General features: G+C 37.7%; 1 protein-coding gene and 1 long non-coding RNA gene across 2 annotated transcripts; both read right to left on the minus strand.

The window, feature by feature from the left end:
* Window positions 1-13,306: 13,306 nt before the first annotated feature.
* LOC145067421 (uncharacterized) lies at window positions 13,307-15,591 on the minus strand. The gene is made up of 3 exons (XM_079014568.1): window positions 14,911-15,591; window positions 13,874-13,910; window positions 13,307-13,467 (listed from the first exon to the last, which is right to left on the minus strand). Exons 1-3 carry the CDS (start codon window positions 15,589-15,591, stop codon window positions 13,307-13,309), a joined length of 879 nt encoding a protein of 292 aa, XP_078870694.1.
* A 5,158-nt stretch (window positions 15,592-20,749) lies between these two features.
* On the minus strand, window positions 20,750-22,320 carry LOC145065411 (uncharacterized). The gene is made up of 2 exons (XR_013688409.1): window positions 22,007-22,320; window positions 20,750-21,191 (listed from the first exon to the last, which is right to left on the minus strand). It is a non-coding gene; the product is annotated as an uncharacterized LOC145065411 (long non-coding RNA).
* Window positions 22,321-25,012: the final 2,692 nt, after the last annotated feature.

Here is a 25,012-nt window from a genome sequence, read left to right on the forward strand (position 1 = left end):
CCTGTATCGGACCGAAGTCTGGCTAACTGCATCGGGCCGACGCCCGGACTAACTGGGGCCTTGCCCCCTGCATCGGACCGAAGTCCGGCTAACTACATTGAGCCGTAGCTTAGACTAACTGAGGCCTTTCCCCCCTGCATCAGACCAGAGTCCGTCTAACTGCATCAGCCCGAAGCCCGGACTAACTGGGGCCTTGCCCCCTGCATCGAACCGAAGTCCGGCTAATTGCATCGGTCCGAAGCCCGGACTAAATGAACATAACATAGCATAAAAATATCAACTAGCATGAACACATATATTGCATACTGCATCGGACCGAAGTCCGGAACACATAACACAAAAAAATGCTTGAATCACAAAGACATCAAGCACACTGAACTACTGCATCGGACCGGAGTCCGAAAACTACTGCTAACTAGACGGGTCGGCATTGTGGTCGTAGACCCGTTCCTACTGGAAGGAAAACTCACCTAAACTGCTGAACTCAGCCGATAACCCTCTAGCTGCTATCCGACGACTCTCTGAAATGCTTCTCCTCTAGCTCCATGAGCTACCAATACCAATAATAACACTTAGCCTAAACTGAACTCTAGAAGTCAAACTAAGTCAAATCTGGTCAAAGTCAAAGTCCTGGTCAAAGTCAAGCTTCCAGTTGACTCTACTCACCGAGTCAACCCGTAAACTCGTCGAGTTCTTAAACTCATAATCCTTCAAAATACCACTCAACTCGCCGAGTCACCCCAAGACTCGTCGAGTTCAACGATTTCCGAGTCCCATCCTGACCAAACCTACTGAGTCACCACTCAACTCGCTGATATGCGTCTTAACCAGAGAAGATTGGGGTTCTACGACCAGACTCGCTGAGTCCAAGAACAGACTCGTCGAGTCCAAGGCAACCTTCAACAAACTCACCGAGTTGTTCTTCCAAATTGGTTAGTTCCTACCCATCTTCATACAACTCGTCGAGTCCACCCATGGGACTCGCCGAGTCGCATTAGTTCTTAATCCATACAATGACTTTTCGAGCCATGCAGGGGCTCCAAACTGTAGATCCACACTTCTAAGGCCCACCCTTCACGTAAAGTTGCAAACTTTACGTGAAACCAAGGAGTTATAGGCTTGAAACACACTAGGGCTAGGGTTTGAGACAAACATGCTTCACCAATACACCAAAGACTGATACTTTATGGGTTTCTCGGCCAAGACAAACATAGATATGAAGTTCTCTTTGCTCACCAAGGCACAATACATGAATTGGCCTTGGAAATGGCCCCAAAAATGATAAAATCTAACTAGGAAAAAGGATATAAATGAATAACAGCCAAGGTATGAGCTTCATACCTTCAAATGATCTAAAATATCACACCAAGTCAGAATCTACTGCCAATTCTTGAATCTGCAAAGGTTCCTTTCTTCATTCTAGCTTCAAAGCACCCAAAAATGGCAAAGAAAGCTTGAGAGCACTACAATGGAGGCTTAGGGTTTCGAGAGTAAGTAAAGGGAGTGATGGAGGTTGGGGTGGAGACCTGAAATGATGCTTAAATAGGGTACCAAGTCTGGAAATTAGGGTTTCCCAACCCAGACCAGACTTGTCGACTCAGTCTCCCCGACTCGCCGAGTCGGTCACTTAATTCGCGACACGGGTCATGCTTCGACTCTTCGAGTTCCTCCTTGGACTCGACGAGTTGAATCCTTTGACTTAGGGCTTTTCTTTCCTTTCCTGGTTTTCCTGATTATGGGTGTTACAACTCTCCCCCACTTAAACTAGACTTCGTCCTCGAAGTCCGCTATGGCTAACTGTCCTGCAATCCGTCCGCATCACCCTTGCCTGATGAATATATCTTCGGCCGACCACCGGCCTCAATGTCAACACATAACAACCAAGTATCACCCGGTGATACTGTCCCCTTCCTGGCAGGAACACACTTTCGTGACTTGCAAAAGTTACAACTACAAAATTCACTGGGTCCTCTCCCAGTGCCAAACTATCCTCCCTTTTCCATATATGACGATAACCCGAGCAAATCGCACGGTTGGAACTCATTATGCCCTCTTCTTGAATATGTTCCTTTCATACTAACTACCCCAGGTTCCCACTAGAACCACAGAATTCACAGATCCACTTATCCCTATGATGCACTTATACTTGGCTATAACTCGAACAATTGTGCTATGAGTGACTTGCCACTCCACAAGCTATCCTTGAAAATCCAAAATACCATTACTGCTTGAGACCCAAGACTGTCTGGAAACACTGAACTGCCTAAAACACTGAACTTCCTGAAAAACTGACTATCTGAAACACTGAACTGCCTGAAACACTGACTGTCCGAAACACTGACTGTCTGAAACACTGAACTGCCTGAAACAACATGCTGCTACATGGCTGCTTTCCAACATCTCTCGAGACCTTCCTGGTCTCAATTCATTTGCCAGCCATCTAAGATATCGGGTTCCAACCCGACTGCAGAGCCAAGGGATCCCTATTTAATCGCCTCACATGACCTCCAAACAAAATCTTCCCTGGAACTAGTTGCTACTAGTTATCTTGTCATTGAGGCTCTTACAACCTCCTGATCTAACCGATTAGGTCTGAGCGTCGAATCCTGATGTTACCAAATCACGGCTAAATGTGATTGCTACATGACCAATTGTAGCCTTATATAACAAGTAACCTGAAGCATTCCATTGCTTCCTCGATCTCAAACTGCAATGACATTCTTACAGTCTAATCTCTGGCTCAACTAGGTCTAATCCATCCAGATAATTCCAAAATCCAAATCGTGGATTTACACATCCTTACTACTATGCCCGATCTAGGAGCTAATGTTTCTTCCACGTCCTAACAACGTGCTCATGCTATCTACCAACCTGGTGGATGCTACGTCTACACCCGCAGACTTACAACACTCTATCACTATATGGCTGCTAGTGAATGCTACGGCTACACCCGTAGACTTACAACACTCTAATACCATCTGGCTGCTAGTGAATGCTACGGCTACACCCGCAGACTTACAACACTCTAATACCATCTGACTGCTAGTGAATGCTACGGCTACACCCGTATACTTACAACACTCTATCACTATCTGATTGCTAGTGAATGCTACAGCTATACCCGCAGACTTACAACACTCTCCCTGCTGACTCTATCACTAACTACCATTCCGAGGGCATCCCAGCTCACTCGAGTCCTATTGGTGATCCTCCGACCCGATTTCCCAAACCAACCCTCAGAAAACAAATGCTACAACTGTCTCGTAGGCTTACATCCCTGCTACCTTAGTGTTCTGTCGAGAAAATATTTTGTTGGGTTTCCAAACCCAATCGCCCACTAATATCAATTACATGAACTCAACCTTGGGAAGTTCCCAAGCTCCCAACTCCTATACTTCTTTACCCACACAACCCATCGGACTGCTTTCCCTTCCTTCTCAAAGATTACTAACCCTTTATAAGTTTATCATACTATCGCCCCGAACACTTGAAGGGTTCTCCCCCACTTCGATCTGGCTAATTCCTTTACAGCTCATAGTTCAAAAGGATTTCCAATCCTTCCTACCATCTAATGGTTCAATCTGCTGTCAACCACGTTTACCTCTGTTGGCGCTCCAACTAACCTATTACTAGACTTGAACCATTCTTGCCAACTAACGAAGTACCTTTAAATCTCTGATTGCATTTGCTTCAGTGACTGCATACTGAGAACCTACGCTTAAGGGGGAAATGTCTTCAAACCACAACCCTATTGTCCTCTAGTTACTCCGCTGGAAACTCCAGCTTACCATTACTGGGGTTATAACTGGTCTATACTCGAATGACACCTTCTCGAAAGTAGTGAGACACTTCCAGCCTTACATATACATGCTACAATTACTGCATCCGAAGTAACCTATTCTACAGGGGACGTCCTCCAACTACCATTCTAAAATCCAAGGTATGCAGATGGCATATAACTCAATCACAAGCAGATAATATAGTACTCCAATATATGCACCTACTAACATCGATGCAGTACCATAACAATAACACCATAACATAAGTTGACAAAGAGAGAAAAATACATACCCCTAACCTGCTCTGAAGAACCCTCGAATCCCCTTGTCTTTCGAAGCCTACTATGACACCGAGGTTGTCCCAACCGCTGAACGGGACAGTTCGCCCTAACATGGCCAGCCCGATGACAACGATGGCATAACTCTACTTCTACTATGCATTCTTGACGTTTGTGACCCTTCCACCCGCATCTGCCACACTTGGACCTATTGCGCGCATCCCCCCGTGTCCCCTCCTTCCTTAAGCAACCATCCCGACTCCTGTGGTCCTTGGCACTATCCATGGTAGCGTCTGACTGTCTAGCTTGCTAAGCCAGACCGGAAACTCGCTTCCTCTTTCTCAACTGACTATCAGAACCCATCTCCTTCTCCTGGGTCACCCTGACCATTTCGCGCACTGCTCGGATAGCTGAGGTCCGCCTCTCTATCTCGTCGATCACTCTATCAGTGACACGTCCTATGGTGTCGGGTAACTCCTTGCGGAGGGCCCGCGACACGTCCGCAGCAATCCAATCCTTCAAGGAACCCTCCTGTGGGTAAGGTGTACCACCAACTCCTGAACCCTGATGGAAAGTGCTAAAAATAGGATTCCCCTCCCTGACGGATCCCTGGGATCCATAAGACTCGGGCTCTAGACGAGCCCCAAACTGTCCTGAAATTGTCCCGGCCCTAAAGGCCTTAAGTCGACTGTCCAAAAGCTCCACGATGGCCTCCCTGACTGAACCAAATATCACAAGAGTCTGATCAATGATGTTGTGCATAATCTCTGTGGAAATGACGTCCCTCATCTGATCATCAAACTGTCTGGCTATAGAGCCTGAGCCAGATCCCTCCCCAACACCTGAACTGCCAACTGATATCTCACGCAAGGTCACCATGCTGAAAACATATCACACTAACTGTCAGAATACTCATTGCTACTGAGGGATCTCACACATACTCCACCATTCCCTGGTTTTGTCTTGGCCCCTCTTGAATCGAGTACGGATCCTCTGCTTTCAGTAGTACGGGCCCATACTACCTTCCACATTTATCCGTACTTTCCTCAAGAGTTACCTTAACTCAACCAAGTCCCTTCTACTGCTACTAATCTATGCTACTCTCATCCTAGGCTTTCCCTAGGGAAATCTCTGACTCAATCCAAACCAGTCCTTAACCGCTGAAGGACTCCTTGTAATTCCAATTAGCCATCACCTGAATACCATCACATGTAGCAAGGCCCGGATAATCCTTCGAGTAAGGGACTCATCCCTACAACGGTTAGACTCAAACGAGAGCTCCGCAATAGGGTCAAATTCAATACTCTAAGATTATTCAATCCTGATTACATGTGACTTGTCATATTCACCTAATGGCTAACTCCCATCACTCGGAGTCCCAGAAAGCACAAAGCAAGAAGCATTCAGACACAGGAAACTACTCGAGCAATTCTATCCTTATATCAAGAAATTATACTAGCATAAATGCTAAGCTCATATTATCATGCATAACCTAAACAGGCTATCCTACTACGGTCTACTCAATACTAGCATGTAATTCTCATAAAACTGAAACACATATATAGCAAACACATAAGGCTTCCTCCCTAGATCCTCAGTCCTATTCTAGCATGCTATTCTACTGAAACTAAAACTGATAATCATAACATAAACTTGTATGGGTAATTTGGGAGTACTTACTTGAGTTCGATTGATCGCATGCACCACACCCTTTTCACTTTTTCAAAACTCTTTTCTCTTTTTAAGTTTCTTTTTCAAAATTCTTTTCAAAAATATTTTTCTTTTGAAAACCTTATACCATTTCTTTAGTTTGAGTTCAGACACACCCGAGAGTGTGCCTGAATCCCTCAAACCAAGGCTCTAATACCAACTTGTAACAACCCAAAAATCATAACTAAAAATTTCGTTTAAATAACATTACTTAAACCATGATTGTCAAACCATAACATAATTCTTAACATAAAATCAGAGTATTAATTCAAAACATAATCTTATTATCAGAGTGAAAAATCCCAGGCTGACTAAATATGGTGCGTGCCATGCGATCATCCTGAGCTCTTCCCACCGCTACCGGAAGTACCTGAAACCAGAACTAAAAACTGTAAGCACGAAGCTTAGTGAGCTCCCCCAAACTACCACATACCATACAATAACATATAAAGCACATACTGGGCCTTGCCCACTGTATCGGACCGAAGTCCGGATTAACTGGGGCCTTGCCCCCTGCATTGGACCGAAATCCGAAAACTGCATCGGGCCAAAGCCCGGACTAACTGGGGCCTTGCCCCCTGCATCGGACCAAAGTCTGGCTAAATGCATCGGACCGAAGTCCGGCTAACTGCAACAGACCGAAGCCCGGACTAACTGGGGCCTTGCCCCCTGCATCGGACCGGAGTCCGGCTAAATGTATCGGGCCGAAGCCCGGAGTAACTGGGGCCTTGCCCCCTGCATCGGACCAAAGTCCAGCTAACTGCATCGGGCCGAAGCCCGGACTAACTGGGGCCTTGCCCCCAACATCGGACCGAAGTCCGGCTAACTGCATTGGGCCGAAGCCCGGACTAACTGGGGCCTTGCCCCCTGCATCGGACCGGAGTCCGGCTAACTGCATCGGGCCGAAGCCCAGACTAACTGGGGCCTTGCCCCCCTACATCGGACCAAAGTCTGGCTAACTGAACATAACATAGCATAAACATATCAACTAGCATGAACACATAACACAAAAACATGCTTGAATCACAAAGACATCAAGCACACTGAACTACTGCATCGGACCGGAGTCCGGAAACTACTGCTAACTACACAGGTCAGCATTGTGGCCGTAGACCCGTTCCTACTCGAAGGAAAACTCACCTGAACTGCTGAACTCGGCAGATAACCCTCTGGCTGCTATTCGACGACTCTCCAAAATGTTGCTCCTCTAGCTCCCTGAGCTACCAATACCAGTAATAACACTTAGCCTAAACTGAACTCTAGAAGTCAAACTAAGTCAACTCTAGTCAAAGTCAAAGTTCTGGTCAAAGTCAACCTTCTAGTTGACCTACTCGCCGAGTCAACCCGTAAACTCGCCGAGTTCTTAAACTCATAATCCTTCAAAATACCACTCAACTCGCCGAGTCACCCCAAGACTCATCGAGCTCAACGATCTCTCAGTGCCATCCTGACCAAACCCACCGAGTCACCTCTCAACTCACTGATCTGCGTCTTAACCAGAGAAGATTGGGGTTCTGCGACCAGACTCGCCGAGTCCAAGAACAGACTCGTCAAGTCGAAGGCAACCTTCAACAGACTCGCCAAGTTGTTCTTCCAACTCGTCGAGTTCCTACCCATCTTCATACAACTCGCCGAGTACACCCATGTGACTCGCTGAGTCGCTTTAGTTCTTAATCCATGTAGTGACTTTTCGAGCCATGCATGGGCTCCAAACTGTAGATCCACACTTCTAAGGCCCACCCTTCACGTAAAGTTGCAAACTTTACGTGAAACCAAGGAGTTATAGGCTTGAAACACTCTAGGGCTAGGGTTTAAGACAAAAATCCTTCACTAATACACCAAAGACTAATACTTTATGGGATTCTGGGCCAAGTCAAACCTAGATATGAAGTTCTCTTTGCTCACCAAGGCACAATACACGAATTGGCCTTGGAAATGGCCCCAAAAAATGAAAAAATCTAACTAGGAAAGGGGATCTAAATGAATAACAGTCAAGGTATGAGCTTCATACCTTTAAATGATCTGAAATATCACACCAACTCAGAATCTACTACCAATTCTTGACTCACCAAAGGTTCCTTTCTTCATTCTAGCTTCAAAGCACCCAAAAATGTCAAAGAAAGGTTGAGAGCACTACAATAGAGGCTTAGGGTTCCTGATGAATCGTGAATTCGAGAATGAAATTAATTAGAGTATGAATCATTGAAAGTAAGAGAGATTTGCCCGAGGATGTAAGTAGAATCTGTTTTCAGCTCAATATTATGCTTTGTGTTTACAGAGAATTCTTAGACAAAATCTTTAAAAAAAACTCTATTTACTCCTCTAGTAAAGACTCCTATTTATAGGAGAACAAAGCATACAAAAAATATACTAAGGACTAAGCGTGAAGCGCGCTGAATACATTTCCTTAGTAAAATAAATACATAACATACGAAGACATGAAACCCGTCATATGACAACCTACACCCTTCGACTTATTACAACATTTTTACTCTTACAATCTCCCCCTTTGTAATCAAATTCGAAGTCTTCAGTTGGTTAGTAGTTGGATTGAATACATCATAACCCTTCGTATCTCCGTATACCAAGAAATAACCTTCTTAATCTCCTTCTAATCTCCCTCGTTGTTCTTTCTGTAGTGGTTCATACGAACAATTAAATTCGTATATTGAGAAGTGTTGTATCTCTCCACTTCGCAAGTTTGGAATAAAAATCTTTTAGCCCTTCCTGCCTTGTCTTTTCCTGCGAAGACAATTCCCAATGGCTTTAAGCAGATTTCACCATCTTCAAATTTCTTCAGATCTACTTGTTTCTTCGTGGGTTCCATTGGTGCAATAATCTCTATTCCTTTTGCCTTTGCCAACTCTACATCTGTTTGAGCAAGACACTCAAAATAGTTTTCAATGAAAACTTTGATGTGTCGGCATCCAAGTTTGAAAACATCCGATTCTGTTTCTTGAAGAAAGGAAAATGACTAGTCCTTTAGCAACAAAGCAATTTGTATAAGATCATACAAATTCATCAAAGGAAAATTTGCTATGGTGAAGTCACGCACTTTTCCACTTGATCTGATCATCGTGTATATGAGATTCTGAAAAACTTCTTCAAAAACTAATCTCTTTTGATACTTATAACTTTCTTTATTTTCTCCAGTGACCAAACCTCTTCAAGTGCTTTTCTCAATACTGCATGAAAACGAATTTTCAACTTTTTCCCTTCATTAGCGTCTTTACACTTAACCTCTGCTTTGAATTGAGACATGATGAACATCATATCATTCATAGGAAAATCCAGTTGACTTGAATCAGAATTAGTGATCACATAGCTTTTCTTCGGAATCTTCTCAAATGAGTATATGTGATCAAACATAACTCTGGCTTCAATTGTTTCATAATTGTACTGCTTTGATGGATCTCCTTTATCATTCTTTGATGGATCTTGAGCACGAATAGTCATAATGCTCTGAAGTTGTCTCATCTTTTCTACTTCTGCATCAATTTCAGCTTCCGTTTCTTCTTTGGTCTTTTCTACCAAGATCCATTTACCTTTATCTTTCGAAGTTGTCTCGGTTATCACAGTCTTCGATTTTGAAGCACTACCAGTTGATTCACCAATAACAACACCTTTCAAAACTGGTCTTGTCATTGGGGTTGTAGTAATCACAATCGAAGTAACTGGACCAGCTGAAACTATTATTGGCTTTGTAGTAGAAACTTTCGAAGGAAATACCTTTCCCACCACCTTCGCATCAGTCTTGATTTCTTGGCTTTCTTTGGTATTTTCCCTAGCCTTCGTAGGTTCTATCTTCTTTTCTCCCCCTTGCACCCCTGTGAAAGCAGGTGGGGCATTCGATACTACTGGAAAAAGGCTGGATATCCGAACGAGAGCTGATAATTGTTTGTGCAATATTGCTTCGAATTTCACAAATTTCTGGGATAGAAATTCCGGAGTAATGAGAGAGGATGACACTGGTTTGACTGATAACCCCTTCAGTTCCTTTAACAAAGTAACCAATTCACCAAAATGTTTTGCAGCTTGTTCAGAAAGATTGATGACTTGAGGATTCATTGTTTCATATAGCTTGACAAATCTAGTGACGACATCACAGATAATGTCAACTTTTTGATTAATGGATGCATAATCTTGTTGTACAGCCTAAACTTCCTTCTTCATATCTTCTCGAAGTTCTGCAATTTGTAGATTAACATCTTCACGAACTTTCTTGACTTCTTGAACATACAAAACATGCCTTTCTCTCGTGACAGCTTTCAATTCCTTCACTTTGTGTAAGAAATCCTTTCTTTGAGAACTCATTCTATTATCATTTGTTTGATCATTAAGATCAACTTTCTCCAACACGCTTGCTTCAGAATCCTGTATCATCCCATAAACTTTGTTTGTAACACGTCCTTCAAAGACTTTCAACATAGAATCCACCTCCAAACTTGAAAAAGATGAACTACCCCTATATCAGCGTGAGATAGCAAAATCGAATTCAACTTTGAATTTAGAATTTTGAATTGTTTCATGGTCATCAACATGTGATCTGGAAACTCTTCTTCTGTGTCATCAAACTGTAATGCTTTAAAGGTTCCTCCAAAACCTTCAGTATCAGTTTCATTTTCCATTGTATCATCAACAGGTGAGGTTGATTTTGGTGGATCAGTGGATTGAGATGAAAAGAGTGAAGTAAAAGGGGTATTGATGATGTTTTCAAAAGTAGGTGAATCAGTGGTAGAGGTAATTGGAGGTAACGGCACAATGATTTTAGAAGTTGGAATAACAATACCTTGATCATCCCCCTTCACATTTTTTGGACTCTCAGTCTTCACATTTTCAGAACCATTAGGCTTCGTATTATCTGAACCCATAATGACATCCGTATCCGTATTAGATACGTTTACATTAATGTCTGAAGTTTGTGTCTCCTGATAAAATGATTCAACATTTGAAACTTCGGGTAAAACTATCATGGTGTCATCAGCCTTCGAATTGTCAACCACCAAAGTTGCTTCCGGAGTGTCAGGAATGACTTCTTCTTCATCCGTTGAAATATTTCCAAGAATCAACTTTCGTAACTTCTTGGATTTCTTCTGTTGTAAATGATTTGCCATGTTTTCAGCCTGTCATTTCTTCGAAGATGGAGAAACAGGCGCTGGAACCTCCCTGATAATAACCCCATGATGTGTGACATGTGATTTACGAACAACATGAGGTGAAACTTTTCGCGAATTTTTAGATTTCTGCTTAATTCTTCGAAAAACTCCAGTTTTCGAAGGGATAGTTTCTTTCTCCTTAGTTTCTTCAATTATAAGAGAATCAACCGTTGTATTAACAACAACCGAGACATCTTGTGAAATAGATTCATAAACTACTGCAGATTTCTTTTTAGTAGATTTTTGGGTCTTCGTTTTCTTGACTGGTTTCTTAGAAGAACCAGATTCATCTTTCTTTCCTCTCCTTGATTTCTTCTTCTCCTTTTCCAATAGAATACCAGTTGGAACTGTGTTATCTATTGTTTGTTTGTATGCCAAAAACACAGAATTAGTAGGATCCACCTTCTTCAGCATTGCATCAGGAATTCTTGCAACCTTCGGAAATATATCCACATCATCAACCACATCCTTCGGAATAGCATATACATGAAAAGTAGCCTTCTCATCATCATTAGACACCAAAATACCCTCCTTGTTGTAAAAATATTGCAAGATCAAGCTCTGGTATCTTTCACACGAAATTCCATGCTTTGCATCGATATTTGCAACACTTTTCTGGAATTCGGCACATAATTGCAAAGCATAATCCACCGGTAAGTCGTAGTATAGCCCTGAAACCATGGCATATACTTCCATTCGTCCTTTATCAAGACCCACTGTTCTTCCTGTTAAGCATCTTAGGAAGATACCAAACAAAAAATTCCACATACTAGGAAGACTTGACTTCTTGAAATCACTAATTCTTGATAACTGAGGCTGATGTCCCATCTCATTGAACATATGAACAATTTGAGGATAAGTAAATTCCTCATATGGTGGAGTATTGGGGATGTCCAGAATTTGACAAAAGAGTTTCTTGGAGAGTTTGAACTTTTTATCATTGATGAGGTTAAACACAATTTCATCAATCGCCTTAGCAACAGAAGCAGTTGAACCAGCCTGAGACAACCAAGAGATTAGTACGGAAAAGGAGTTGCACATCGTCGTGGATAATACTGAACTTTTCAAGGCAGTCACCATCATCTTCAATTCCTTAGGATACTTTGATACGTCACCTTCAACTTGATAGTTAGTACACTGGATCTTCATAATGGGCATGAAAGTGATATCATCGGTATTTTGTGAAAGATCAGCTTGAACATTAGCAGTCGCCATTGTTAGGGTTTTGATAGTTTGAATTTGCAGAGAGAATTAGGAATTTTCTTTTAGAAGCGTAAAGTGACAAAAGACTGATGAACCCCCTTTTATATGTAACCCTTCAATTTGAATTAAAAGCGGGATATCATTTAATGAATGCTGACATGGCACCTTGAAAATCGAACCCCTACTCCGTAGAAATAGTCATGCATCAAAAAGTAACTGTCCAATCTCCGTAAAAGTAGGACAATTTGGTATTGAAAAATTTTAAAGTAACAAGAATTTGCTAAGTAAACTCACAAGGAAATCATATTCATGAAAAAAAATTACTGGATCTTGTTGGGTGACTAACATCTTGAGGTTCGAATGTTTCATCAAGACCACGCATAAGAAATGAATATGATTTGGAGTTTAGAAAAGAGGTACTGAAACAAAAGTTTCGTAAAATCTGGAACATAGTTCCCCGTCAATTTCTTAAGTGGATAGATTTGTGTGTTTCACTTTAATCACGGTCTCATGATGTTAAATCATAAACACAGAGTTTGATATGTCTAGGTTTTGATTGGTTTTAACAAAGACCTCCAGGACATATCCCTTCGTATTCGAGTGAGATAGAATTTTTGTTGAAAAAAAAATTTGGTGTAGGAAACGAAGTGTACCTCTGTTATATTTGGACAAAACAGGAAACTCTTAACACACATGAGAAGAGTCAGGTAGCTCGGGAGATTAATGTGAATACAAGCCTGATTGGGAAGAAATCTTCGTATGAAAATTTCATTAAGGCTTTCTTTTATACACAGAGAATCATTGGAGGCTTAAGTCAACATACAACAGCATGCTTCTAGGGACATCTTAACTAGTTCTGAATGATTAACGTTTAAAGATGCGAAGGAACGTGATATACCTGACCCTAGAAAAGCAAACAATGAAGTCTTCGTGTAATTATGAGGATTGAGTGCAAACACATGAAGAGTTTGTATGTCCTCCCAAATGACAAACGTACGAATACAAAGCGTACGAAGAGTTGACTATGAACAGTAACCGCTGAACGTTAAATCTTCTCTAAAGTGACAAACATATGAATACGAAGCGTACGAGGAGTTGAACGTGAACAGTAACCGTTGAACGTTGAACGAATTTTCCTTGAATTGTATTTAGCGCCTCTGAACAATTTCTGAAAAAACCATTATCCTTCACTTTTGTGTAAAAGAGAGTTTCCATTAATCATTCCCAATCCTTCCAAAATGCGAACAAAAGATTTTTCATCCAAAGCTTTTGTGAAAATATCAGCAAGTTGATCCATTGTTTTCACAAAATGGACTTCAATATTGCCTTCCTCCATATGATCTTTTATAAAATGATAACGAAGAGCAATGTGTTTAGTCTTCGAATGTTGCACAGGATTATGAAAAATTCTTATTGCACTTTGTGAATCACAATATAATGAAATCTTTTTCATATTAATTTCATAATCTCTTAATTGACTTTGAAACCAAATTACCTGTGATGTACAAGCAGCAGCTGCAACATATTCAGCTTCAGCAGTGGAAATTGAAACACATGTTTGTTTCTTTGATTGCCAGGTAATCAACTTTCCATCTAGTAATTGACAACCACCACTTGTACTTTTTCGATCAAGATTACAACCTCCCAGATCGGCATCGGAATATGCTTGAATGAAGAATCCTGTTTTCGAAGGATACCACAATCCTAACGAAGTTGTGCCTTTAAGATAACGAAATATATTATTTACAGCAATGAGATGTGGTTCTCTCGGATTTGATTGATACCTAGCACAATTACAAACAGAAAACATGATATCAGGTCGACTAGCTGTTAAATAAAGTAATGATCCAATCATGCTCCTATATAGTGTATGATCAACAAAGGGTTTATCTAACGAAGGAGTTAGTTTGACACCTGATGCCATTGGAACTCGTAACTTTGTGCTATTTGTCATCCCAAATTTTTCAAGCAGATTCTTCGTATATTTTTCTTGATTGATGTATATTCCTTCTCTGCTTTGACAAATATTTAATCCAAGAAAATTGTTTATCTTACCCATCATGCTCATTTCGAATTTACTCTTCATTAAGTCTTCGAATTCTTTAGACAAAGCAGGGTCAGTAAAGCTAAAATAATATCATCAACATAAATTTGAATAAGCATTAGGTGATTCCCAACTTTCTTTCGAAATAACGTGGGGTCAACTGATCCTTGTTTAAATTTAGATTGCTTCAAAAATGAAATTAAAGTTGCATACCATGCTCTTGGTGCTTGTTTTAACCCATAAACAGCCTTATCTAAAATATAAACATGATCAGGATGTTCTTCGTTAATAAAACCTGGGGGTTGTTCCACATAAACAGTTTCTTCAAGTTTGCCATTTAAGAAAGCACATTTGACATCCATTTGATAAACATCAAAATCTTTGTGAGCTGCATAAGCCAAAAAGATACGAACTGCCTCGAGTCTTGCAACAGGGGCAAATGTTTCTTCGTAATCTATTCCTTCTTGTTGAGAATATCCTTTTACAACAAGCCTGGCTTTGTTTCGAATAATATTTCCATCTTTGTCGGATTTATTTTTAAAAATCCATTTTAATCCGACAATTGAAACATTTTTAGGTTTAGGAATTAATCTCCAAACCTTGTTTCTTTCAAATTCCGACAATTCAGCTTGCATAGCAACAACCCAATCAGAGTGTTCCAATGCAACCTTGAATGTATTTGGTTCGATTTTAGAAATAAAAACATTAAACATACGCAGCTCTTGATGGTTATTTAATACCTCATTCCTCGCACGAAGTTGTGGTCTTGTCAAAACATCGTCTTGTGGATTTCCAATGATTTGAATCTTCGGATGATGTCTTGTCGATTTCTCCATTGGAGGATAATCTGGATCAAAATCCAAAGGTGCATCTTCGTATATCTCTTCATTTTTAGATCCAACAATAGAACAAACATCATCAACATCATGAAGATTTTCATTATTTGCAAATGGATCCCCCTCAACAATATGCTCCTCCTCAACAGAATGCTCCCCCTCAACCAAAGTATTCGAATCCAATTGCTCCCCCTCTACTTGATCATTAGGTAAATTCTTATTATTTTCTTGAGGAATAGATGTTGAGTCATCAGAAAGTTTCGAAACTTCAGGAATATGATTATCGTTGGCATTTATTTCAACATTAATAGCATTATCTGAAACATCAAAAATCAAATCATAATCAGTATCATCCATGTGTAAAGATTCAATTTCAACTTGTGTTTCTTGTAATATTGGTTGATTAGCGAATATTTGGGCATTTTGTTTGATGTGATAATCATCGAATGTAACATTGAAAGTTTCTTCCACTTTTCGTGTTCTCTTGTTTAATACACGATAGGCAACATAGTTGTGTGAATATCCAAGAAAAATGCCTTCATCTGCTTTGGGCTGAAACTTCGAAAGTTGATCCTTGAGATTCATAATGAAGCACCTACAACCAAAAACATGGAAAAATTTTACATTAGGTTTTCGATTATTGAGAATCTCATATGGAGTTATGTTAAATCGGCGATGTATGAATGATCGGTTCTGAGTAAAACATGCAGTAGAAACTGCTTCAGCCCAAAGATACTATGGAAGATTCGTATATGCCAACATTGTTCTAGCAGCTTCGCATAATGACCGATTTCTTCGTTCAACTACACCATTTTATTGTGGTGTATAAGGAGATGAGAAATTATGCGAAATTCCTTTTTCCACCAAAAATGAATCAAGAACTTGATTCTTGAATTCAGTTCTGTGATCACTCTTTATTTTACGAACAGATTTTTTTCAAGGTGATTTCCATTTTCTTGATAAAGTCAATCAAGATTTGTGATACTTCAGATTTTAACCTGAGAAAATACACCCACGTAAACCTTGAAAAATCATCAACAATAACTAGAATGTACCGTTTCTTGTTTAGTGTGGAGACTGTTGATGGACCACATAAATCAATATGTAAAAGTTCCAGTGGTTCAACAATCTTGAATCAATTATTATTGGATGACCTTGTTTATTTTGTTTACCGACTTCGCAAGCTACGCACAAAGAATCATTATCAAATTTAAGAATGGGTAAACCTCTTACCAAATCCTGAATGATGATTTTGTTGATGTTTCGAAAATTGAGGTGAGAAAGTCGTCTATGCCATAACCAGCTGATATCAGAAGCAACTTTCGAAAGCAAACATACAACTGGTTTACCTACAATTGGATTGATATCCAATGTAAACATATCACCTTTTCGCTTTGACTTGAGTAAAACTTCTTTGGTGTCAACCTTCGAAATTATACTTCCCTCTTCGTTAAAAAGAACTTGATTGCCAGTGCCCACAACAAGTTGTGATACACTTATCAAGTTGTGTTGTAAGCCTTCCGCATACGCAACACGATTCAGAGTAAATTGCCCATTCGTAACCTTTCCATATCCTTTGACCTTACACTTTTGGTTGTTCCCAAATTTAACCACTCCTGCATTTTCCAAGCTTCAAAAATATCTTAAATTTTCCTTCTTTCCAGTCATGTGACGAGAGCAACCACTATCAATGTACCATTTGTTGTCATATTGCTCGTCACATAGTACCTACGATTAATGAAAGAATTTAGGTACCCAAGGCTTTTGGGTCCTTGAAAATTAGATTTTATATGAAAAGATGAACTTTTAACCCAGCCACAAACTCTAGTTTTGAGACTATTAATTAAGTTTACTTCTGCATTTAAAGGGACTGAAACATAAGTATTTGTCAGCTTCGTATGTTCACTGACCATACCCTTCGCATTATGAGTTTGTGATACAACAGTCTTTGCTTTTGTGACTGGTTTTGAGGCTTTGATAGATATATTCGAATCCTTTGAGGATGAACTCCCATTTAATGATGTATTCACATACTTTTCATATGCTTCGTGTATCTGCTCACTTGAGAATTTGCTCGATTGATACATTTTTCCGTTTCCTTCGAGCCAATGATCAATATTCCTTTTTAAAGTAATGCCTTTTTCATACGAAGCTTTCAAAGATTGTTTCTTCGTGTGATTAGGAAAGTTTGGCTTTTGAGGAATAAAATCGACTTTAGGATTTGAAAGATATGACTCTCTATAAGATCTGCTAACAGGTATTTGAAAAAGTTGACTTTTTGAATTTAAAGAAAATTGTTTTTCATCCTTTTTCTGAAAATTGTTCCTTGAAAGTGTGTTGTTTTTTAAACTTTCGAAAATTTTGATTGATTATTCATTTCATACTTTGATTGAAAAACTTGTTTCGTTGACTTGTTTTCAGACACTAACTTGTTTGTATTATTAAGACCCATCTTTCTAATTGAAACGGTTGTTGACTTCTTATCTGAAAAAGATTTTGTAGTTGCTTTTAACTCCTTTTATGATTCAATTGTTTGCCAAAAAAATTTCTTTCTTGCTTGTCTTTTTGAAACATTATTATCTTTTGAAAATTTGGCAATTTGTTCTTTGAATTCCTTTGAATTTAATTTTAAAACATCTTCTTTTGCTAATTTAACAATTTTATTTACTTGTTTTTCAATTTTAGAGTTTTCAACTTGTTTGATTTCTTCTTTTACGACTGTTGACTTTGCAACCCATCTTTTTGTTTTTTGTCTTTGTAAAATATAAGAATTTTTGGTTAGGTTATTTTCAGTCATGCTCTGATTTGCGAAGAAACCTTCATCTGTTGTTTTCAAGTTGTCTTCATCAACAAGCTTTTTGAATGCAGGCTTTACATTTTCATCATTGCCTGATGTTACGAAGACTTGGTTTGGAAAAACAACATCATCAGTGCACTTAAACATTGGGTACACAACAGTGTTTGTTTCTAAGTAATGAGCACCCTGTTCAGTTAACACTTTTTCAAATTTATGTGTATCTCCATACACTTGATCCACAACCACTCGAGGAATTTCTTTGTCTTTTGAAACTTCCTTTTTCTTCGTATGTTTTCTTTCTTGTTCATTATCACTATCATCTGTTTGACTATCTCTGACTTCCACAAAGTTCATATCATAAACTTTCGAAGTTGAAGGTTGATCAGTGTCAATATTAACCAACAAATCCTTAACTTTTTCCTTCCCTTTAGATGATGATGTCACATTAATAATAGACAACTGAGAACAATCAACATCCTCAAGATCACTAATTTCACTAATATTGTCAGAATTATCTTCAATATCAGCAAAATTTGATTGAGAATCAGATGTTGATTTTTCAGTTCTTTTCAAAATTTGAATTTGTTCAGACTTAGTTAAAGTTTCATTTACAATGTTAACCAAATCAGTTGTATCAACACATTCATCAACATCAACAATTCCATATCTATATCTATCATTTGGAACTTTGTTAAAATCAGCAATTTCCTTTTCACAATCATACGAAAGATTATCTACTTTAGCTCTCTCAAAAGCTAAAAATGGCAGCAATTTTCTATGTTGTTCTTTACTGATTTTGCATGAATGGTGTAATTCTGTCAATTTACCATATAATCTTTTGCTGAATTACAGTAGATATTCCTTTGAGCTAACAACATTTTAGAGTCCCTAGCTAGATTATCTCTATCTACCATAATGTTCATTATTTGAAGTTCTAAACATTCAATTTTAGCAATTTTTACATCAAGTTTCTTCTTTGTCTCTAGCAACTGATCAGGCAACTTCTTAGCCTCATTGCTAGCAGATACCACGATTGAATCAAAATAAGTAATCGTATCATCAAAAGAAACTAATTCAAAATTATATGCATGTAATGGAATATTAAAAGATTCAAGAATATTACGTACCTTTGTGGTCATTGGAGACTTATCAACTGTTTTAGATACGAAGCATCTCCCATGCACTTCGCAATCCTCTTCATCTGACTCTTCCTCCATCTTAGCAAACATTGCTCCATGAGTTGGGTTTCACATTTCTTCGTCATCTGATCCAGACGACCAAATTTGATATGTACCATCCTCTTCTTGTTCACCATGAGCAACCAATGAGAGATTCTTTGTCTTTGTACGTATCTCCTCCAACTTTTCCACATAGTATGCTTCATCTTTTGTCTTATTCTTCTTCTCTTCTCTCTTCCTCAACATGCAGTCATTAGCCAAATGATTAAGCCTATTGCAGTAATGACAATCCAAGCCAGTATCTCCCTTCAACTTTTTCTCAGTTTTTCCTTCAGCAATCTTTGAATCTTTCTTCTCTTCCTTCTTCTTCTCATCCACAACACTCTTACTTCCAACATTTCCTTTTGTTTCCAATGACTTTGCCTTCGAATTAAATGGCCTTTTAAAAAACTTTTTCACATGATTGTTAGAATAAAAAACAATAGCTTCATCATCAGAATTCATGATGAATCCTTCGTCTTCGTCAGAGCCCTCTCTTTTAGTTTCCCTTTCAGAAATTTTCGAAACCAATGCCAGTGGACCACCCAAGCTTGCCTTTGTCTCTTCAGCAATTTCATTCACTTCACTTTCATGTGACTTCAATTGATTATAAACATCATTCAGAGTTGATGTATCAAAACTCTGTTGATTTTTAACCATCATGCTTACACTATTCCATTCTTTACGAAGACCCATCACAAAAATCAAATTGTATTCCATGGCTGAACGAGTGATTCCATATCGGTTACAACGATATATTAATTCATTAAGATGATCATAGTAAACTTCTATGGTTTCAACATCTTTTTGCTTGAAGTCTTTCAGTTCCACTAGACATTGTCTGACTGAAGTGATTTTAGTTTTCTCACTTCCCTGGAATTTATCCTTCAAATTGTTCCAGATCTCCTTTGCAATAGTACACGATCTCACGTAATTGTACACAACATGAGGCAAAGCACCACGCAACTCCCTCATACATCTTTTCTCCAGTTACTTGAGACGAGTAGTTTGATTTTCAACTTCAGAATTTGATGAAGATGATCCGATAGGTTGAACATTAGAAGGAGGATTAACATCATCAAAAATGCAATCCCATAGTTCTTCATCCAGACCATTGAGATAGTCTTGCATACGATCTGCTCATTGATCATAATATTCGGGAATCAACATTGGAATTTTAGTGGATGAGCCTAACAAATGAGAGAACGAAGTCATTGAATTGAGATTGAATGACGCCATTGATGAACAGAAGAAAACTTTGAGAATTTGAAGAAAACTTTGAGAATTTATCAACAACCTAGATGATTCAAGTCAAAATCACTAGCAGAATACTCGATTCAATGATTCAATAGCATAATCGAATCACAGACTGAGATCTAAACCAATTTTTCACTTTTCATGAAAGTGCGGAAACTTTTAAACTAGACAACTGATTTAAAAACTTTGAAAAAAATGAAAATCAGATCAGATATATGATTCTTGCTCTGATACCAATTGATGAATCGTGAATTCGAGAATGAAATTAATCAGAGTATGAATCAATGAAAGTAAGAGAGATTTGCACGAGGATGTAAATAGAATCTGTTTTCAGCTCAATATTATGCTTTTTGTTTACAGAGAATTCTTAGACAAAATCTATAAAAAAAAAAAAAAAAAAAAAAAAAAAAAAAAAAAAAAAAACTCTATCTACTCCTCTAGTAAAGACTTCTATTTATAGGAGAACAAAGCATACAAAAAATATATACTAAGGACTAAGCGTGAAGCGCACTGAATACATTTCCTTAGTAAAATAAATACATAACATACGAAGACATGAAACCCTTCGTATGACAACCTACACCTTTCGACTTATTACAACATTTTTATTCTTACAGTTTCGAGAGTAGGTAAAGGGAGTGATGGAGGCTGGGGTGGAGGCCTGAAATGATGCTTAAATAGGGTACCAAGTCTGGAAATTAGGGTTTCTCAATCCAGACCAGACTCGCCGAGTCGGTCACTTGATCCGCGACACGGGTCACGCTCCGACAAGTCGAGTTCCTCCTTGGACTCGACGAGTTGACTCCTTTGACTTATGGATTTTCTTTCCTTTCCTGGTCTTCCTGATTTTGAGTGTTACATTCAAGTTCAATCGTCTCATCTTCCATTTCAATATAGTCATTCGTTTTTGACATCTACAAACAGAAAACAGTTAAAAACATGAAAAAAATAGAAACGGGAAAAATAACTAAAAAAACCTAAGCATAGGAGTACATGGATAACACAACTTTGCAAAAAACGGAAAACAATTGCTAACTTTATATATGTCTTTATTATTGTATTTATTATTGTAATGATAAGAATTAAAGAAAATCAAGGTCGTCTAGAAAACCAGTAGAATGAACTCGGGTTGACAGGTAACGAAATTGAGAAAGAAAAAACTCACTAAAGAGATCGAAGAGGTGTGACATTTTATAAGCTTTCAACTCTATAAGCACTAAACATTATACAAAACTATAGTTTTTCACCTCTTGTGCTAATGGCCTCTGATGAACAAAGGAATATCTTGTTAGTATATTTCATTGTTGAGTTGAGATAATGTGTGATTGTTAAATTTCCGGGGGGGGGGGGGGGGGGGGGGGGGGGGGGGGGGAGGAACAACTCCATAAAGTGGAAGAGATACGCAATAACTTTAAGGGATAAAGACGAAGATTTTGAACATGTGGAAAGTTTGAATCAAACTCTGGTTTTTAAAGAACGCAAGTGGAATGATGAGTTACAAGTTGAGCATTAATTGAATTAACACACACACACACACAAAGGGTAGAACCAAAGAGTTTGTTCAGAAGCAAAATCAAAATAGTAATTAGAAGCTAAAACCCAAAATCTATGTATCATTTTCAATTGGGAAGCCATAGATATATCACAGAAGCATAGTTTCACAAACATAAAACCATTTACAAGAAACCAAAAAGCAAGAAGCGAATTCCCTATTTTCGAAATCATTTACAACAAAATCACTTAATTTGAAGTCTAAACCGGTGAGTGTTGGTGACGAGCTGATGACCGATGAGTGGTGACGATGAATCCACGAATGAGTGATTGATGATGGCAGTAATGAGCAATGGAGAATCTAGAGATGCCTCTTTCTCTTTGTAGGGTTAGATGGAAGAAATAGACGAGGGTTTTCTTTGACGTGAATGATCGAGAATGATGTTACTGTAACATTATGTCTATGTGGATATTAACTAATGCGCAATGGAGAATCTAGAAATGTCTCTTTCTCTTCATAAGGTTATATGGAAGAAACAGAAGAGGCCCTTTATTTTTAAAATAAATCAGGTATATTGTGTATACTCAAAACCTTTTATATATATATATATATATATATATATATATATATATATATATATATATATATATATATATATATATATATATATATATATACACACACCCTATTACCGATCTAATAAAAAATCGCGTTATCCGAATACCCAAAAATATATACTCGATACTCGATTTACCCGACCCAATATGCCTAAATTGAAAACAAATCGGACGGGTAATTCGGGTTTCAGTTATTTTTTACGGGCCTAGTTGTTGATATTCCTTTAATTTAAGGTTTTTTTGTGGGATGATAATCAAGTAGTTTTTTTTTGGTACGAGGAGGATCGAATAAATAGTGGTTGGTAATTTTTCATAACCAATTATTATACACTTTGACTAGTATACACCAATTATTATATGCCTTGATTATATGCTTCAAAATATCTATAATTCAATCATGCTTTCAGTCTTAGAAGTTGTCAAAATTCGTTACAAAGTGGGCTAAGAAAGGGAAGATATGCATTTTAGTAATTTTGCATGTCTTGTTTTTATATTATGTATAGGATCCACGCTTTTTATGTCATTTTTATTGGTGATATTGCTAATATAATGTATTATGGTTATATGATAACTAATTTTTCGGGTGGTTGGATAAACAAAAAGAACAATTATAAAAAAGTCAAGTTCAATCAAATTACGAGTTTATTCCCCAACAAGTATCTAGTTATATAGTATTATGTTTTAAATACTAGCACAAAATTTAGACTTATTAAACTTTTTTAAGGTGTTTGTATTATAAATATATTGAGAATTTTATTATTGTTAGACAAATTTGAATTGACGTAATGATATTGTGTTTCTATTTATTATCTTAATTTTCTTATTAAGACATCGGTGAAATTAAGTGTTAGTTTAGAAATAGATTAGATTTGTCGGTTAAAAAAGTTATCTTATTATTTTTATTATTTTATACAAGCTGTAAAATTAATAAAATTTTAAACCTATTTATTTATATAATTTTTTATGTGTTAAGAAAGTATCATTAAAAACATAAAAATAATATTTATTTTAACAATTAAATCGTAGCATAAAAATAATGTTAGTAAAACCTGTAAGTTTTTAGTAGCATAATAGAAAATTGTCACTATAACCCACTATGATTGCAACGGAACAACCAAAAAGTTTCACTAACGCTTTTATTGACATTTTGTTTTTGTGTCACTAATTGCCTTGGGGACTTCACTGCCAGTTTTTTGTTTTTATTGACACTTTTTATATACCACTAAATGTTTTTGTTTGTAGTGACGGTTGGAACAAATGATATTCTACATCAAATCTTTGGTTTTATGCCGATACTTATAGCTTTAAGACAACGTAAAACAATTTAAGGACACGAGTTTTTCCGTGCAGTCTTACACATGTCGACGTCAACTACTACGATGTTGGTTTTAACTTTCACTTTTTAGTTCTTAATTTCGTCCGACAATAGGACAATCTTCCTTCTATCCTTTTTATAAACCGATCTAATCGTGAATGATCGATCTGGTTTCTGGACGAAATTTGACAAATAATAAATTTTTATTATTTGCAACTCATCGACATATGATTTTCAATGTCATTTATCGGTTTAATAGCTTGTCTACTCTAATATACAACAATATAATCAAGTAACTATCTATTAGATACATGTATTTTAAGAAATAAGCACACCTATGATTAATGCAGGATGCTAGTTTAGTCATATTATTCAAACATTAAGATCCATAAAACATATTAAAAAATATAGATTTTATTTTGTGAAACATTATTGTTAGATTATAGTATACATTATTTATATGTATTGTATAGTATAGGGACCCAATGTAACTTTATTATATATATATATATATATATATATATATATATATATATATATATATATATATATATATATATATATATATATATATATATATACTGCATACATAACCTCCAATTATTGAGGCTTTTACACCTAATTGACATGGTATCAAGCTAGGGCTATTCACCCAAAACCACCCACCACGTACGAATTAATTTTTTTTCTTGTCGTTGACTACCTTGATGTGCTCTTGTTTTCGTTGCCTGATTACGTGTGTCTTCCCAAAATCATCTTTGTTGCTTCTTTCTGGTCTCCTCCCAGCCATCGACAAACCTTCCCAATTGCAATCGCAATCTGCCCTCTTCTGTTGAGCCTCTCTTACTGCACTGCTCTGGATTCTACACTCGATTGGTTTCTTGGTTCTTAAGGTATAAACTCTCATGTTGATTCTTGCCTCCTCCTCTACTAATAACCCATCGAAATTGAGACGTGTATACACACTCACACTAATGTTTACAATCAATTTAGTTTTAAATTGAATGTTGATGGATCGAAATACAAATTGTAGCGTCAAATTTTCTCTAATATGTGTAGAGGAACTTTGTCTTATGGTCATATTTTTGGCAAATCGGTTCCTTTTGGGGAGGATGATGACGAAAGGTATTTCATTGACGCATGGATTAAATCTTGGTTATATAGCACATGTGATCACGGGTTGCTCCAAATTATTTCCGGTGATGATTGCACCGCCAAAGATCTTTGGGACAAGTTGGATGATTTTTTCCGCAACAATAAAATGTCCCATACGTTACAGTTACAATATCAATTTTGTAACACAAAGAAGGT

This window comes from Lactuca serriola, chromosome 8, assembly GCF_051521515.1.
Source record: "Lactuca serriola cultivar US96UC23 chromosome 8, Lser_US96UC23_V15, whole genome shotgun sequence".
NCBI classification, from domain to species: Eukaryota; Viridiplantae; Streptophyta; class Magnoliopsida; order Asterales; family Asteraceae; genus Lactuca; species Lactuca serriola.

Coding starts and splice junctions, on each gene's coding strand:
- LOC145067421 (XM_079014568.1), bottom strand. CDS start 15,591: ATGAATCTCAAGGATCAACTTTCGAAGTTTCAGCCCAAAGCAGATGAA. Junction 13,911..14,910: donor AACTTCGTGCGAGGAATGAG/GTATTAAATAAC, acceptor TAATTGTGCTAG/GTATCAATCAAATCCGAGAG. Junction 13,468..13,873: donor GAGAACCACATCTCATTGCT/GTAAATAATATA, acceptor ATTTTATAAAAG/ATCATATGGAGGAAGGCAAT.